Genomic DNA, 19,701 nt, shown 5'->3' with positions numbered 1-19,701 from the left:
TGACCAAAAAAAATTGCACATCAAAAATCGCATCCAGATGTTTTCCCATTGAAAAAAATAGAAATTGTATTTTTTATTGTATTTAAAAAGAGTACCCCGATTTGCTTATACCGACTAAAAAAATTTAAAGATCGGCAAATGTGGGATTTGTAACATGCAGAATTTCCCTGATTCCTTAATGGCTGCCACTCAAATCGGGTATGTTTGGAGCAGGTGCATGGCCTGCATCTTTCATAGTTTTATGACAAAGCAGAGAACAAGAGCAACAGCATTGGGAAATGGGGTATCAGTCACTGAGGTAGGGGCCCCTTAAGCATGTTCCACACAAAACCTAATTTTTCAGTAGGACGTGTAAGTTTAAGAGTAAGCTGCCATCCTAGAATATTTCAGATTCTAATAGTTTAAATGATCACTTTAAAATTCAGGATGCAATTTGCCATTAAGTCAAATCACCACAGAATTCTTCAATTATTAAAATGACATTTGCCTATTAGGGATTAGCATGCCTTTTGTGCTGTGAATATTCACTAATATATTTAGTTAACTTAGTTAAATAAAATGAATTTTAATGATATGTCAATTTGGGCCTTTTCTCTTTTGAGAATTACTCTACTCTTTATTATTTAACCAACGCAGTCAGTGGATGCGTTGGTTAAATACAACCAACCCCACCCCATTTCCACCCACCCCATTTCCCTGCACACCCTCCCATGTAGAGCGCTGTCTGCTATTCCTTCAGGTAACTCATTATGTTTGGAATGTTGCGCTTGTTAAAGGAACAGAAGATGACTTCTTCTGTTCTGCTACAGAAAAAGCAATGGGCATTGGCACAATGCCCAAAGGGAGATTGGAGCCAGGACAGTCATGCCAAAACATGGGCTAATGTCATTAACTGGACAGCTCCTCAATCAAAGCCATCCAACACATCCTATAAATCCTGGGACGAACTCATGAAAATCCGATCTTCTGGCAGATGGTTTGTTGGTCCAAGTCCACTTACAATTAGTACTAACTTGTGTCACTGACCTCTGGAACTCACTCCTTCGGCTGGTCTACTCTGCTTTAAACATTCTGTAGAGAAACATCTTAATATTGAGTCCTACCAGCCTTCATTGTAGCACCTTTCCTCCTCTACCTATTTCCATGTATAATTCCTTCCCCATCCAGATGTTCATCTACAGTATACCTCCTAGTTTGTGAGCTCTCACAGGCAAGGGCCCTATTCCCTCAGGTTTTCACCAACACTATCCAGGTTTCCCTCAGTGTTCCACTCATTTAAATCCTATATACTGTACCTCCCAGTAATTGAATGCCAGTAGCTCATACAGCGGGTGCCAGATCATTGAATAATTATAAGTTTCAAAAAGTGATGAAATGGAGTGATGAATTTCTTCTTACTAGGGATGCCAATCCGAGGCATATTTTCAATCGCGGGATTCTCGGGATTGGCTTTCCTAATTAAAAAAACCTGCCCCGACCGCCCCGCATATTTACTTACATGTGTGGTGCGGTGCGGCTGGGAGGCCAATCAGTGAAGCTGGGAGCGGAGCGGGTGAGTGGGCGGCCTTGTAGTGAAGGTGCGAGCCGGGCGGGTGGGCTGGCAGGCAATGCATTCATTCTGAGCTCCCAGGACGGGGCTGTGCGGCCTGCGCAGCATGACTTCTGACCTCGTCATGCTGTGCAGAGCCACACTGCCTGCAACGGGAGACGTGTGCATGCACAGTCTAATTCTTTAATCCCGGGATTGAAAACTCCAATCCCGGGGTTTGAAATCCCAGCATTTTAGGGGCCAAATCCCAGGTTCCCGCTGATCCCGGGATTGGCCACCCTACTTCTTACTGCTATGTTACAGGCTGGGTTTGAAAAATCATAGTTAGGAGCGGATTGGCTGGTTGTTTATCACTCTCCACTTTATCACTTTTTGAAGCTTGATGTATCTTGCTCTAAAACAGTAATGATCCCAGATAAAATAATACTTTTACATATTCAGGGTAATCAAACGAAAGGCTACCCCAATATGTATAATTGTCCCATGACCCCAAACTGGGTATAGCTCCTCCCGCTTTAACCAACTGTGCACATTCTGTAAAGTCCCATCCTGTTTCCCTGCAATACCCGAGCCATTGAGGGCTCTGCTAATCTGGACATTTGGGTGGTATGCTTTGGCGGGTACTCAGTACTTTCTGAATGGGATGAGAGTAAACCTGAGACACTTATGTTATGACTGTTACTGTAGGTTAAAAACATACTTGCCTCCTTTGAGGTTCTCCAGTCTAGTAGAAACTGGAGAGAAGGTTGAAGTGGGAGGTGCGAGGACAGGCATAAGTAACGTTATTCACAGCAAATCGTGTAATCCAGCATTGGCCAGCCCATGTCACTGGGGGGTGTGGTATGCCGTTCCGACAGTCGGGATCCCGACAGTTATTAGCCCGACATCGGGATCCCGACTGGCTGGACTCAGACAGCGTGGCCAGCGCAACAAAGCCTCCTGCGGGCTTGCTGTGCTTGCCACGCTGCGGGCACGGTGGCTCGCTATGCTTGCCACCTTTTCTATTCTCCCTCTATGGGGGTCGTGGACCCCCACGAGGGAGAATGGCCTTCGGGCAGCGATTGTTGGTGTTTTAACAGTCGGGATCCCGACGTCGGGTTAATGACTGTCGGGATCCCGACGTTGGGTTAATGACTGTCGGGATCCCGACTGTCGGGACCCCGTCCGGCACTCGTCACTGGAAAAAAGAGAAGAAGGTAAGTATGGCCAAAAGTAAATGTATAGCAACAAAAACAGATCTTTGTTCTCATGATAGATTTTGAACCTGGTTTGTGTTTTACTTTAGATATCGGCGTGGGCTATGTATGGAATTAAATCTTATTGTAAATTCAGCTTTAGAATTTGAACCCAGAATTGATCCCCCCAAGGTTAAGCGACTGCATAACATTGGCTGTCCCGCCAATGTTACAGAGTCGCAGCTCGCAGCTGTAGCTGATGCAATTCAGTGCTCGAAGTGTCTTGGTGTGGCGGCCCATGGGCAACCTACTTGTCCACCCGGCCCCCTGGGCCTAGGACAGAATATTTCCAAGTCAAACACCATTACTTTAACTTATGGAGAGCAACTGTCCGTGGTGTTCCCAGGACACTGGTTCCTTCTCATTCAAACCAATGTTTCATGGATGATGTAATCTTTAGGGCCCCATGTATAAATTATTCAATTTATAAGTCGATAATCGTAATTTTCTTATTGACTCTTTTAGTAAGGAATATGTATTGCTGCTTTGGTACTTACCATGAATCCCTCGCACCGATACATTGTAATTCCTGTGCTACATCAGTGCTAGGCAACCTGCGGCAATCCAGCTTCAGTGAAACTACTCATCCTGGTATTCCCTGCTGAAGTATTGCTGGTAAGGCATGCTAAAAGTGTGGCAGGGCATGCAAGGATGTTTAATTCCACAACAGCTGGATTGCCCAGGTTGCCTACCCCAGGGCTACATAATAGCAAATGACAACCGGATATAGCTCTAACTCTTTATTTTATAGAACAATAAGATCATTACCAGCCTCTTTTTGTCTATAGTCCGATCGGGAATTCCAGTGAATCTAAATGAATAATTTATTTCCATGGCGGGCACAGCGTGTATATTAGTGTAACTGAGCATCAAACTTATAAACTATTAAAAAACATTTTGCTTTCCAAAATCTTACAATGTTCTAAATAATATATTTTTATATGTTTTTTTTTTTATTTCAGGCTTTTTTAGGGGATGGGTTAATAATAGAGAGACTGCAGGATCTACATGGAGTTTGGTATGGTTGTGCTGGCACTTTAGAACGATCGGGATCTTCATTTAAAGATGAATTCGGAAGAGAAAGGCATATCGCCAGCTCATCGAATATCTACGCCAACGCACAAAAGTGCCTCCTCTTCTTCCTCTTCCCAGAGGGACAGTAGACAGGTAAGACATTTCTCTAATTACTGTTACTTACTCAGAAAACTGGTTTCATACTGTTATTTGTGTTTATATTCTGTTAACTCGGATGGTTGTTTCATGTGATGGTTAAACTGAGAACAAGTTTTAAAGAGCTTTGTGTACCTTGAAGAATCTCACATGTCAACCTTTTTAACTGTTGACCTTTTGTCCTATTGCCTGTTGACTATCCGATGTCTATTGACTATCTATGTCCTGTCTATCTAACATCTCAATACTACTTGTGGGCCGGCATGGAACCCAGATTTAATACCATATGCTAATGTCAGTATCTGATTAGAAATTAGAAGAACACCAAGGTTTGTGGTCAGCAGGACAGTTGGCAAGAGCAGTGTAAACATCATAACTGCTCTAGAACCTCCACCTTTCATTTAAGTAATCGTTTCTTTTTTTTCTCCTAATATACGGCTATGCCTAGCCTCATTAAAAGTGCCCATACACTGGTGCGAATTTTCCAGTTGGAGAAGTCACATGCGATTTCTCTTGAACTGCCCGGCAGCAAAATGACTTTTGCCAAGCAACAAATGATATCCTATCCACAACTTATTTCCGTATTCTTTCTCCACAATATGAAATCAAATTTTTTTCACTGTTGAACAAAATCATGAGCATTGATGTACTTAGGGGGTTATTTTGGTTCACTCGCTAAGGCAAATTCCTTCTCATATGGACAAAACCATGTGCACTGCAGGGAGGGGGGGGGGGTTTGGGGCAGATGTAACTTGTGCAGAGAGAATTAGATTTGGGTGTGGTTTTACTTCAAAGTGAGATCTATTTCAGTGTAAAAATAAAGCAGCCAGTATTTACCCTGCACCGAAACAAACTAACTCATCCAAATCTAGTTATCTCTGCACATCTTGCTTTTGCCCCACCTGCAGTGCACATGGTTTTGTCCATTTGAGAAGGACTTTGCCTTTGTGAGTGAACCAGAATAAGGGTCTTACTCCGAGTGAGGAACACTCTTACTCGCGCCCAACTCCTCCCATAGATCTGTTCCTCACCGAATGACGCTCTATCTGGTCAAGGGAAAAACTAGACACACTTGCGTTAAACAAGCCAAGCAGTGTCCCCATTGAGGATATTGCACTGCCTTTTTTGCACTTCATATCTTTGCTTCATGGCGTTTGTTGGCGGAAACAGATCTAAAGGCTATTTGATTATATCTTACTTCATCATTCAAGGGGCGTGTTGTCTAGACGTTAGCTTGTGGTAGAATAGATGCTAAAAAAAGAATGAACATAAAGAGAACGCTTTGCCTGGATTAATCCAATCCATAAACGGTAGACTAAGAATAATTCATAGCCAGACAATTAGAAAGCTGTAATATATCAGCTCTCTGGGATACATAGTGTCACATTCAGAAGCCTATTTTTCAAATTTAGAGAGCTCTTATTGTCCAAGAAATTGTATATTGAGGCGCTGTGTGTAATTTAATGGTCATCACCGTACAATAAACAACATACAGAATCCAAAATCTGTGTTTTATCATAAACACCTTTGCGGTAGAACCTCCTCCTCTCTTCATAGCGCTATGTAAGAGAAGTGGACTGTAATATTGTCTTGTGTTGCAGAAATTATTTCTTAAGTAGCATGTGAGTAAAAAAGGGAATAGACAGGATTTTTTTTAAAATGCTTATGCTCCATTCTTTGCAAGGTAACTGACCCAATGGATGTACTGCATATTATATCCCTAACTCCAACTGTACTAAGCTGGCCTCTTCTGAACAATTTTATAAGAGCTGTACCAACAAAATATTTGGAAGACAGGGGATTTAAATTTACTAAGATGGGAGTTCTATTGAAGATGGGTTGTTGCCCATAGCAACCAATCAGATTCTACTTCTCATTTATTTAGCACCTTCCAGAAGATAATCGAGAGAATCCGATTGGTTGCAACATCATATCTTCAATAGAACTCTCATCTTAGTAAATTTACCCCTGGGAGAGTTGACAAGCATCATCCTTGCTGTAAGTGGAGCACCCTTGATTCTTCCAATTTCAATGATGTTTGGATCCACAGCCAAATACATAAGAAGCTACACCTACTTTCTATGAGGCTACATCTATCTCAGTTAGAGATGTGCAGGTCCGGATTTACCCGGATCTGAAAACGGGATCTTATTGCCTATCCAGCTGTCACATGTTTTGGAACAAAAACATGTGACAGCATATAGCCAATAAGATCCCGTTAGATCCGGGTAAATCTTGACCTGCACATCTCTAATGTCAGTGTTTACAAATCAAAACTATTGCAAGACTATCTAATGTTTTACCATTGATGGCCTCTATCAATAGTGCTATTGGCACATTCCATGGTTGGCAGGATGAGGGAAACGAGGGAAACCACTGACCATTTGAACCATCAGTGAGCAAGACACATGAGCGCATGAGACAGTGTTGGGCCAATGAAAGAATGGGGCAAGGCTGTGGGTCAGTCAATAGAGGGGTGGGTCTAAGTAATGGATGCATCACCATGGGAATTCATCATCAATGACAGACAAACATCAGACCTTACTGATCAATTTCAGACTCACGACCATCTGTAACAAACCATAAATGTTTGCCCAAATTAACACAAACACCACATCATAGTCCTTCAATGTCTGGTACAAATATAGCTATAATGTGCATCCTGAAAAAGTCCTAATTTTACTTATTTTGTTAGCAAAAATGGCCAAAAATGGCTGTCCAGCCTATGGATTTCTTATGAAGGTTCTGAATCATGAGAGTACAATAATTCTAATCAAGCCAAATACAACCCCAATCCACCCACTATAAGCCTACCATAAAACCCCTTAAAAAGAAACTTGAGATAGCACATTATAACACTTTATTTTACTTTAGAAAGTCCCATTTTAGTACATACTAAGAACTGCTGTTATAAATATTGGATATTTTATCCAAAAACATAACTTGTAGCTGACTTGCATCCATCAGAACATCCCCATTTTTTTCAGAGTGTCCCAACCTACTGTATTCATAAGCCATTCATACTTTAAGCAGAAAAAGCTTGATAACTTTTTATTTTTTAACACAGAATTGGACGAGGCTCTAGAACCCGCATGTAATGGATTTAAAAGGACATTGCATGTTGCACTGTCCAACCAGAAGAAGGAAGCTGGTGACAATGTGGAATATTTGTGGGGTCTCCACCCATAATCTGGCCCACCAGTGCAGGTGGATTTTATATACAGTAGTACTCATTCAGTGATATCTAGTTTATACATTATATAGACAGGATTATTGCTATGTGTCATCAGTGATGTAATATTCTGTTGTGATGTCACAATTTTTAAACACAAGACTTTCCTTTCTTAACATTGCACCTGAGGTATTGAAGCTATTTTATGATGCTCTGGGCATATGTATATTTGCATATTCTTATTTTTGGTTTGTAAACTACAGTACCTGCCATGAAGTCTACTGTGATCCATTTTACCAGGTACACAATGAGGCACTAACTTATTTGGCAAGAGCACTTATCTTTGTTAAATTTAAAAAACAAAACAAGTAATATAAAAAACACATTTATTATAAACATAATAGTTTATGGCATTCAGAATGGAAGTGTTAAGAAAAGGAGCCTGATATTTCATAGCTGGAGAAATGGGTTTTGTTAATAGCTAGCAAATAACCCACCTCTGGCTCACCCCATACCAAGTGGATTTTACGTCCGGCAGAAAAAAAGTCCTTTGAGTTATTGTTGTAACAGCAGCAGGATAACTGTAGAGGCTGCTTGGTGATAGTGCTCACCTTGTAGAAAGTTACAGATCGGTGGCACTGCTGAGATCACGTAACTCACATCGCAGATCTGTCCAATTACCTGGAGACCATTACTCAGCTATTAATCTATAGTGCGAGGCAGCACAATCTCTTATTCCACAGATGACCTATCTAAGGCTGCTAATGTCCAGCACCACAACCACGTAAACTTAAAGTGCATACACCCTAGGCAATATCCTTAACGATGTGCACAATAACGAACATCCTTAACAATATTTTTTGTGCATATCATCTAGTGTGTATGCACTATAATGCAGAAATATGATAGAGAACATTTTGGAAAAGTGATGCCAGCCATGGTACTGTAAATATAAAACAGGGACTATAACAGGTAACAGCCACTGAGCCTTTCAATGTTCTAATGTGTGCCAGGTAAATAGAGTTTAGGGTCCTGGGAGTTACAGCATACATCCCAACTTTGCACCCATGCAGGGAGGGACATCGGCGTGCGCCGAAGGCCCGCGCCCAAAAAATTAGGGGGCATGGCCAAGCAGTACTGTAAGCTGCTGAAAAGCCCCCAGCCCCTCTGCTTGCGGGTATAGATGCTGTGTGGATGTGCACAGTGTCTATTCACCGGGTGACTGGGGGGACTCCCAACTGCCGGCCCCGGGTGAGTACATTCCTTTGGAAATCGGGAGGGTTAGGATGTATGTTACAGCACCACTTCTGCATGGTTACTTGAGCACCACTTTCATAAATGGCCCCCAATACAGCCTGTTTGGATTTTTTGTAAATTGACCTCCAGGTTCTTACAAGGAGAATTTAAGCTAATATAAATCTAGGCCACGGATTACCCTTTATTGTAAATGAAAATAAATAAATTGTGATGAACCCTTTTGGCCTTTGGTCCAGTGTTGGACAGGCCCACAAGGTTGAAGGGGAAATCCTTGGTGTGCCCTACTGCCTGAGGGCCCTGCCCCCTGGTCTCTAGGGATCAGATTCCACATATTGCACTCAGATTATACATTGTTACACAATTAGAGGTCCGTTAACTGCTGGTGCAGGACCACTGATAAACAAGGGTGCTTGGTTTGCTTCTATAGAAACTACACCAAGATTCGCCTGACCCCACCCATTAAGCATGGGCCCCTACCCCGGTGGGCCTCCAGACCCCAGTCCAACCCTGTCAGTTTGAACCCAGCACAATCTTAATGTGTATATTAATTCACTGGCAGATTAGAGACTCAGGGCTGCAGCCTCCCAGTGCAAAATGACAGTTGGGAGATGATTGGCTAGTGCATTATCACAGTCTACTTTATCATTTCACCAAGCCTAATAAGTCTGCCCCCCCCCTCCCCTGTTTTTTGATTCTCAGCTGCTACAGTATATGGTGCTTTCTTGCTAGATTTGGATGTTGTACAGGCAAGTGATGCTCTTCTGTTCACTCTATGTACACTGAATACAGGGGAGGTCTTGTTTACCATGTGAGAAATCTATATACTGTATATAAAAGGCTAACTACTTGCTGGATATGGAGAGTGGGAGCTGTTAAAACAGATATTGGAGGTAGGAGTGGATAGGGACTGGGGTGGGGTGTAGAGTTCATGGGCTAAAAACTGTCACAGCTCAAATTGAAAGTACAATGCAGAAGCCGTCATTTTGATGGGATTTTAACTTGTTGAACAAATAAAATATTTATTTAACTAGTGTAATGTTCTCTCACCTGTCTTTCATATGGGACAGAACAGATGGTGTAAAGGTTAGCATTACTGCCTCACAGCACTGGGGTCATGGGTTCGATTCCTAGCTTGCCCCTAACTGTGCAGAGTTTGTATATTCTCCCTGTGCTTGCGTGGGATTCCTCTAGGCACTTTGCTTTCCTCCCACAACCCAAAGATATACTGGTAGGCTAATTGGCTCCCAACAAATTAACCCTAGAATGTCTGTGTGTGCGTGTACATGTGGTAGGGAATATAGATTGTAAGCTCCACTGGGGCAGGGACTGATGTGAATGTTCAACTATTCTCTGTAAAGCGCTGCGGAATGTGTGTTCTCTATAAATAACTAATAATAATAATAATAATATACTGTAGATATTCTGGGATGAGAAACTGCTATAAAAGATACAAAAATACATAAAAAAAATGCATAACTTTTTATGCCTCTGAAGGTGCCCATACACTTGTCTGATTTGGGCCAATTTCACCCGACGTATTGGGCAGAAGAAATCGGCCCAAATCGGATGTGTTTGATGTCCCCATTGTACGATGCGCTGTCCCATGTGCATTGGACCTGAGCCGGAGGTCGGACCTCCTGCCCGTCCAAACGCCGCCTCTGCTCGCCTCCCGGTGGTGGGGAGCGGGGTCGCATGCCATACATTGCACGTAACAGGACCTCAGGCAACCTACCGCATGCGATCCTGCCACCTGGGGAGGTCCCTGGCTGCTCATGGGGGTGAGATGACCCATACACTGCTGCTAATTCAAAAAATATATATAATTTGATAGAACATTTGTCCAAAAGCTAGAGAATGCTTTGCCTAGTTGGGATACGGTCACTAGGTCTACAAGCATTGGGTTGACATCATTAGGTCGACATGCAGGAAGGTCGACACACGCATTAGGTCAACATGGCGGAAGGTCAAATGTAGTCATTATGTTTTTCACTTTTTTTTTTCGACAGGAGGTATTTCCTGCCCTACCATCCACTAGGACGTGGTGGGAAAATAAAATAGTGTGCCCGAAGCATGGCGAGCACAGCTACGTTTCAATGTCTATGTCGACTGTGTTGAAATTCTGGACAAAAAAAGTGAAAAACCCCATGTCGACCTAATGCTTGTATCAACCTAATGACCCTGTCGACCTAACCCATGTCGACCTACAGTCATGTTCACCGCCCTACATGTCGACATAATTGTGTCGACCTATTGATTGTTGACCATCATGCTGTCTACCCAATGATCCATACCTGCCTAGTTTATCTTTCATTGTTCCATTTCATTTTTTCTTCCTTTCTTCATTTTGAAAGTGAACCCCAAACTAGACGTCCAGCCCCCTTTGTGTGAGTGAGCTGCAAGCCCATTCACGTATGTATTTGCATTTGCCTGTAAATGGCTCCGCCCACTGCCTGGACACATGTGATTGGTTAATTGCACTGAAAGTCGATTTTCTATCTCCTCATTTCTTACATAGAACCATAACTCTCCCAATAGAGTATACATGAAAGCTCAACTTTATCCCCATTGACAACCGTTTTACCCACACATTCAGAAGCAGAAGAATTTGAGCAGATGGTCCTTTCAATGTAAATATTTGATGTGCGTAATGACAGTAAAATGCGACATTACTCCAGAATGCAGATTTTCAATTACTGTGATAATTTGCCAATGATGACATTTTCTATGGAGAGCTGCTGGCGGGGTTTGTGTTTGGCAGCTAGAACCTGGCAGAAGTCAAATGTTTCTGTAACATTTCATGATAGTGTGTGTGGTGTAGGCCTGCGCGGTCTGACTAATGCTGTTGCCCTTCGCATGCAGACTACATTTTTGACAAGTGTTAGTATTAGACCACATTCCCCATTATCACTTGGTCAGCGGCACTCACTCTGTGCAGACAGAGCCGTTGTGAAAAAATCTGTTTGTGCTCCTTTGTCGGAATAAGTGATGGAAGTCACAATCTGCATATACTGTAGGATCTCTCATTAGCTGCAATACTGGCCTGTCACTCAGTACAGTGTAACAGGGCCTGTTTTTAAATTGTGGGTGATTGCAGATGTAGCATTAAAGATGACTGTTTCTGGCATCAAACCACACTAGTGGGCATATTTATCAAGACTAGGGGGTAAAGGCCCCCATACACTATGCGATTTGGGCCCGGTGTCACCCGATTCCGGAAGATCGGGCTGTGAAATCGGCCCAAATCGCATGTGTATGACATCTAATCCGATGCACGGTCCCGTGCGCATCAGACCAGTCATAGGTCAGGCGGGCTGCACGTTAGATGATGTATGGCAGGCATACTTGCCGACTTCTTCAAACTCCTCTCCGGGAGAAGCCCGGAGAGGAGTGAGAGGGGGGCGGGAAGAGGCTACGTTTTGGGATGTCACTAAGACCCGCCCCCATGACTGGCAGCTGCAACAATTTGCGGGTCCGTGGATGGTGGGAGAGGCTAAAATGACGCGAAATGATGCGAATCGCGTCATTTTAGCCCTTCCCCCTTTCCGCGGAAGTTTATGCCGCGGGGAAGGTGGGAACCGGGGCTGTGGGGAAAATGCGTGAGACTTGCCCCCCTTCCCGGGGGGCTGGGAGGGGGACCCGATTTGCGGGACCCTCCCGGACATTCCCGGAGGGTAGGTAAGTATGATGGCAGGGGTTACAGATACTGAAATGTTTTAAAAGCCATTTGATCCTTATTAATGAGTGGGGGAGATTTTAGCCTGTACCAGTTCTTCCAGACCCTTCCAAATGTAGGGGGTAGGACAGGAAGTGAGGGGGCTATGGACAAAGGACAACCAGTTGGGGAGTGTGAGCTGAACTGAGCCTGTGCTGGGGCCATGGCCAAATAAGCAAAATTAGGTTCCATGGCCCCCTGGCATTATGGAGCAGCCTGTGGTTGTCACTATGAAGAGCAAGAGATTCTATATTCTCAGTGTGAAGGCCGCAGTATGCAGAGATTAGCGGAAGGAGCAAGGGGGATCCCCAACTTTAGGGGTACTCTAGAAGAATGACTATAGATGAAGTCTTGAGGGAGGATGATATGGATTGTAAACCCTGTGGCGTACGGAAGGCCCCGCCATAGACGAGTCCACGAGAAATCCCATTTAGAAAGACTGAGAGAATCCCCAGCGAGTAGGGGAGAATGCACCAAAAAGAATCTGTTTGCGGCTGCCACACTACTGGTTCCTAGAATACCATACCCTCCAACATGACCCATTCCATTAGGTACAAAATGATCTGTTCCTGGACTTCCCTGCCAGTGGCAGTTACAGATGTGAGCCTACAGGTCAGTCTCATTCAAAAATGTAGTAGTAGTTCCCACCAGGGCTGGATTAAAGTCTGTCACATGTATACATCACATATACTGTGGGGGTTATTCTGGCTCTTTTCGGTCCCCCGTGTATTCGTATGGGAACCGATGTTTTGTGCATGCGCAGGTGCATTTCGGCTCATGTGTAGATGCAGGGTGTGAGTGGGCACGGCGAACTACATGTTCACCGGCCCACTCGCACCTAGCAGACACAGCCCATGGGAACGCCCTTCGTTTTATGGGCATTCCCATAATCGTCTGGTGACGCGGGTGCTGGGGCAGGCAGCTGATGTCAGCTGCCCGCCTGCTTCCTGCACAGGGCCATGGCAGATCAGAGAGGTGTCTGGGTGTGCCCTGCTGTATAATGGAAGTGTGATGTCACCGTGTAGCCCTGCTGCTTGATGTACAGCAGGTGTTATGTCAGGGTGTAGGCCTGCTGTATAATGGAAGTGTGATGTCACTGTGTAGCCCTGCTGCTTGATGTACAGCAGGTGTTATGTCAGGGTGTAGGCCTGCTGTATAATGGAAGTGTGATGTCACTGTGTAGCCCTCCTTGGGCTCTCCTCACTCCTCCCACACCGGGAAGCAGAAGCAGGCTGTCCCCGGAACCTCCTCCTCCACCTGCAGCTGGAAGGACCTCCGGCTGCGTTGCTAGGGTGAAGAGGAGTTTACCTTCCAGGTCCAGGCTTTTGGAGGAAGGTATGCCAGGGGGGAGGGGGCGGCATGTGCGATGGGGGTTGGTGGAGGCAGCAGGTTGCGGCGGCCGGCGATAAGAAGCCCGCAGGCTTCTACCCTTGGCGGCGAAAACACGGTGGCCGGGTTTTAGTAAAACAGGGGTTTTACCGCATTTTTCCCTTAGAACATCCCACCCTATATAAGAAGCACTTTATGTTTTGTTTGTAGATGTAGCTATGTGACTTTCTTAAAATGCATATACATTTACAGGCACCATTTGTGGGCATAGAACGCAGGCCTGTAGTGGCCGTGTTTTGGCCGTACCATGCTGCATGGATCGCCTGAAAAATACCCACCGCGCTACTATTATGGCGATTTCGGCAGTGCTCCTGCAGACAACATTGGACTCTGGAGGGTACCGTCTGGGGCCCCCTGGCTCCCATTAAAGATACGCCACTGGTGTGTGGGTGTTATTAGACACTTAATATACCCAACAGTGCTATACTCTTTAATGAACATTATTTATAACATAGTGCAAATTGGTATTTATGTTAACTGTAATCAAAATGGAATTTAATTTTCTCTAATCTTTTTATGTAGTGTGTAACGCGCTTGCAGGTTTTCTTTGCCTCTTTTTATGGACAGAATTTGTATTTATGCAGTGAAATATAAAGTATATCCCGCTGTAAAAGTACAGAAGATGAATAATTTATTAGAATAAACTTTAATGACACTTCAGGGAACGACAGTCTGGGAGAAGTGCCAGAAATCACCCTGAGGTAAAAACTTGAAAGAAAGAGAATATTTCTGACCGTGTGACGCTAAGAAACGGAATTAGATTAACACAATAGTTTGATTCATTGTTACATGGAAATTCTACTATGAATTTGATATTGTTAAAAATAAAAATAAATCAGAGGGTCCATGGCCTTGTCTGCCCCAATGCTTCAGTTTGGGTACGATTGTAACATATCTCAAAAATGATAATATATATATATATATATATATATATATATATATATTAAATCTCACACTTAACACTGTCAAAGAATATATTTAAGAAAATATAATGAAAATATATTTCTCGCCATCTATAAACACGTGTTCTATCCGGGAGAAATCTGGGACCTGATAACCGTTGGATCGGTCCCCAGCATATTTGCTTACGGGGACCGATGGTGCGGGGATTATAAGCATGTGCTGGGCGAATGCCTTTGGCGACTATCACAGTCACGGAGGCGTTCGCACAGAGGGGACGGGCAGTTTGCCGACGGGATTGGTGCATGGAGATGACCAGCGTTTCGTGGGCGTGCCCACAAAAACAGTGGATGCGCCCAAGAAAACGCTTGTTGTCCCCAATCAAAAGCGGGCCTGGGGAAGCCTGCACGTGGTGAGTGGCTGTTGTCACATGACGCCAGCACCCGCCCCCTGTTTGGCCATTTCTGGCCCAGAAAAGCATCAGGCCGAGAAATCAGATGAAAAGTGTCAAGTCGTATGTGTTTTACCTCAGATTCCGATCCAAGGTCCCGAAAAGATTTATTGGATCCTGCAGTCATGACTGGGATCACATACAATACATTGTTTTTAAAATGACTGCATACGGTGCATTCTATATGATCCTCCCGCCCTGAAACCTGGGAGTTCATGGGAAATCACATGCGACTTTTATCCTCTGAGAAGTCGCACTAGTGTATGGGGCCCATAATGGTTAGCATTACTGCCTCACAGCACTGAGGTCATGGGTTGATTCCCTCCATGCCTCTAACTGGTTCTGATTGATAAATCTGCAGTGTCTAGATAGGTCTACTCTATCCCAAAAGGTCAAAATGCAATAGATTGACAGGATCAAAATATCGACACGTCAAAAGGTCGACATGCAAAAGGTAGAGACATGACCAGAGTTTTGAAGCATGGCGAACGCAGCGAGCTATTCAAGGGTACGCAGTACACTACTTGGTGGTCCATGTTGACCGTTGTCACCCAGCTGAAAAAACGTGACCAATTGAATACCTCTTAGATGGGCCAACTAGTTTATTCAATGAAGTGCCGTTTTTATGACTAGTTGATAAAAGTGCACTTTTCTAAATGTAACCTATTTAATCAAAGTGACAGTTTTTCGGCTAGCCAAAAAATTCAGAATGGTCGAAAAACATGTGCACAAGTAACATCTGCCCCACCTGCAGGGCACATGGTTTTGTCCATCTAAGAAGGAATTTGTCAGAAAGAGTGAACTAGAATAACCCCCATGGTTTTGTCCATTTGAGAAGGAATTTGCCTTTGCGAGTGAACCAGCTGTTCTCGCTGTGTTCTTGTTTTGCCTCCTATTCATTTATGTACTCTAATTGGGCGCTGTGGATCCCTTGTGGCACCATATGAAGAAATAATAATAATAATAATAATAGGCTGACGTACTTCATTTATTTATAAAAAGCAACTATAACCACAACTTTATGTTTTGTTTATACAGGAAGGAGACAGCTGGGAAATCATAGAGGGACTGAAGATTGGACAGACCAGTGTCCAGAAGCCTGAAAAACATGAAGGATTTATGCTGAAGAAAAGAAAATGGCCGCTGAAAGGCTGGCATAAGGTAAGCTTTGGCCGAGCATTTCTACAAGTATCTGCCACTTTACCCATGTCGGAACGGATTTATAGTAGTCAAGAATTTGGTAGCGGGTTTTTAAACTTTAAACTATGTAACTATGTAAAACTTAATTGATTTTTTTTTTTTTAAATGGTGTTTTTGCCTCATACATAGTGGACTGAAGTCTCATGACCATTGCATGTTCTGAAACCCCGCAGTGCAGACATGGGCACCAGCATGGGCACCAGCAGGGCCCAGCAGAGCACACTACCAGTATCATAGGGTATACCGTCGTTGGGTCGACACATACAAGGTTGACATACATTGGGTTGACCAATGATGGGCGACATGGCTTAGGTCGGCACAGGAAATATGTTGACATGCCTAAGGTTGACATGAATGGAAGGTCGACACACGCATTAGGTCGACATGGATTTTGCATTTTCACTTTTTTTTTTTGAGCCGACACGTGCCGAGGTGGGACAACTGAATAGTGTGCCGAGCATAGCAAGGTTCCATGCCCGAGGTATGGCCAGCGCAGCGAGCCATGCGAGGGGACAAGGTGCACCGATACAGTGGCCATGTTGACATTCGGGACAAAAAAACTGAAAACCCCAAGTCGACCTTTTGACTGTTGACCTAGGCATTGTCAACCTAATGCTTGTGTCGACCTTCCAACCATGTCGGCCATAGGCATGTCAACCTATTTTCCGTGTTGACCTAAGCCATTTTGACCATTAGTGGTCGACCCAGTTTATGTCTACTTCATATTGGTCGACCCAATAGCCCTGTAACCATACTGTCATTAGCAGTGTCATTTTCAGTGTAGAATTGCCGCCTTTTTCCTCACATTGGATTTTGGAAGGGTGTAGAAATGAACTATGAGAACCGCTGCGTCCAAACAAACTTACTATTGGTCAAATCTGCCACCACTTTGCATGCCTACTGTCTGAGCAGACAGGCGTGAGTCCGAGGCATTTCATGGATTTGTGGACCTACAGTAGATGGAGACAAAAATGGCTGCTGCAGTGCTGACAGTCTTATATGTAGGGGGTGATTATCAGTAGGATCCGTGCACGCTTCTGTGTGTAAAAGTAAGGAAATGGTTAAAAATCAGAAAAAAACATTCCGACCCATCTTAACGGAAATTAATTTAGGCCAAGATATCTTACTCAGCATGTGTCTTTGGCAAATAAAGGAGGTCATACTGGTTGGCCCACATCCATTCGCAGGCTAGCGTGTGGGCCCGAAATCATTGGATGGTAGTACTCACAAAATTCAGTCATGCGCAGGCCTTCACCATTGGTCCCGTTGCGAATTCGCCGGGGACAGAATGAACCAGAATGAGGGCCAAAGTCTGGACCGAGGTGTCTAATGTATAGCTTTGGAAACATTGGTCTCTGTAGTTTTTCTGACTTGTTAACCACTAGAAATAAAGTGCTGAATACAGTAACTGTCGGTTTGACAGAACTGCACTTTAATAAATGTCCCCTGGGTTGGCAGCAGTGAGGACAGTATGTCAGACACTGCTGAGCCGGTATTTGGTCACGCAGGCAGCATGTTGTCCTGTGATATTGCACAGCCTGCAGGGACGAAGTGTGGCCACTCAGCGCCAGCAGTCATCATGTAAGTCTTTATTACCTGTATACTGCTGGCCTGAATAGATTCTACTGGGTACATACGGTACGTGAATGATCATTGCAGCCAATTATACTGCAATCTGCAGCAACTACACAGATCATCAACCATAGCGCCGAGATAGGAGATTATCCAACGTGGTAGCGATCCTCAATCCCGTGCTCTGGATCTTTGCCGCCTTTGTGTTCTAAAGACCATGCGGTAGGAATCAGTCCTCAGGGGTAGATTTTATTTTCCACGGTAAGCTTGGTGGATTTCTACACCTTTGCCACAGCACAGGGAGTCCTCCATGTGGCGGTAGGGGGTCCGGGATCTTGTAGCTTGATGTGATTTGCTGCGCTTCACAGCGAGGGGACAGACTGTAATAACATGATTCCATGGGTATTGCTTCATCAAACCCTCGGGCTCAGAAAGCGGGTGGCATTTGGGAGATGGAACTACTAATTCAGGAGTCTAGGAAGTTTGGAACTCTCTCCGACATTCCAGGACAGTTGGCAGTTGTGGCAGTTTATTTATCTCCGTTTTTCCCTTTTGTTGCTACAATACTGCGAGGAAGAGCCGCATTTCTTAATGAATTCTGAGCATTAGAGGAGATTAGGACGGTCTGTATTACATGTCTCACAGCTGCACATTGCGTTAGTAATCACATGCGTGTTCCAGTATAACATGCTCCAGGAAGCTGCAGTGTGAGATCCTCCTATCATAGCACAACCAGACGTAGGCTAGTAATCACAAGGCTGGGGTCCCTTAGGAAAGTGAAGCCCTGCATAAAGGTCCTTATTCTGGTTGACTCGCAAGGTTGCAAATTTCACAGCCTTGCGAGTCCCCCAGACGCCGGCCGCACGTCGAATGAATTCTTCAGTGCTCGCAGATCTAACGGTGTTTCTGAGCTGCGGGCACGCTGTGTGAAGACAGGGTGCACAGTTGACATCCACTGACGTCAGCTTCCCACGCCCCGCACCTGCGTCATCAGGGAATTACCATGGGAACGCTCAGCCTTCTCATGGGAACACCCATGAAACGTGGGGAGTTCCAAAAGGCAAATTCCCCCGGCCCGCCTCCCCACGCCCCTCGCCCGCCCGGCGAGAGGGCGTGGGGAGGCCCTGTTATGCCCAACTTTAAGGGCAGACAGGGACGCCATGCATCTTCAAAGAAAAATGTGTTATAAAATAACCCACCGGAGATCCCTAACTTATATATTACTTACAAATCCTTTGGAAATGTCCTCTTAGTTCCATGCAGGCATCTTCAGTTGGCAAAAAAATGTTTTATACCAGTCAACTTACAAGTACTCCCATCGGAAACCTGGTGCAAATGACAGGTAGCATACACTTCCATTGAAATGAATGGCAGTGCTCTGATTGGTCAGAGCACGGCAGTTCCAGTTCACTGACCAATCAGGGCGCTGTAATCTATTTAAATGACAGTGACCTGTCATTTGCAATGGACTCCCAAGAAAGCTGTGATGGTCCTTGTGTATAGTTCTGAGGAAAGTTTGTTTATACCTTTTTTGTCTCGTTGAACCTACAGTATTAACATGGAGTTATTTATTTTTTATATTACAGAGATTTTTTGTCTTAGAAAATGGCATATTGAAGTATTCCAAATCGCCTATTGATGTAAGTATTCCAGAAGGCTTGCTCTAATAAATCTTCCATTTACCAAACCTTGGATTTGTGAACATTTCCACAGTATGGAGATGGGATAGAAGCATGGGTGCAGGTCATTTTTTTTAAAGGACTTTTTTTTATTAGGCCAGGGGTTTGTAACCTTTTTCCTTTCCCGTACCCCTTGATTAGGCTTTATTATTTCTGAGTACCCCCTCCTCTCACTTTGGAATATTCACAGTACTTACGAGTGAGTGTACAAGTGAATGGTATGTGTATGCTTATGAGTTTCCTTAAGTAGAGAAGGAGTAGTAGGGGGAGTAGGGTGCGGTCAGTAATCATGTCCTTCTGTGTCTGGCCGCTGGCTGCGTACTGTCTCCGGGGGTTCCCGCTAACGCCTGTAGGATTAATGCCGCTGCTTCCTCCACCTGTGTCAGCGACGGATAATCGACCACACTTAGGTTGA

The 19,701-nt window shown here is 44.3% G+C and overlaps 1 protein-coding gene across 3 annotated transcripts in view; it reads left to right on the top strand.

Moving 5' to 3' along the window:
* OSBPL6 (oxysterol binding protein like 6) overlaps positions 1-19,701 on the top strand; it is a 174,595-nt gene that overhangs the window by 86,644 nt on the left and 68,250 nt on the right. For all 3 annotated transcript variants that reach the window (XM_083154716.1, XM_083154715.1, XM_083154717.1), the window contains exons 3-5: positions 3,747-3,951; positions 15,874-15,996; positions 19,194-19,247. In XM_083154716.1, coding sequence (XP_083010842.1) covers positions 3,850-3,951; positions 15,874-15,996; positions 19,194-19,247 — 279 coding nt within the window. In that variant the 5' untranslated portion in view covers positions 3,747-3,849. The remainder of the gene's footprint in view (positions 1-3,746; positions 3,952-15,873; positions 15,997-19,193; positions 19,248-19,701) is intronic.

The sequence above is a fragment of the Crinia signifera genome, chromosome 7, assembly GCF_055691185.1.
Source record: "Crinia signifera chromosome 7, ASM5569118v1, whole genome shotgun sequence".
NCBI classification, from domain to species: Eukaryota; Metazoa; Chordata; class Amphibia; order Anura; family Myobatrachidae; genus Crinia; species Crinia signifera.
Note: the sequence above shows the minus strand (reverse complement) of the source record. Positions and strands in the feature narration are given on the sequence as shown.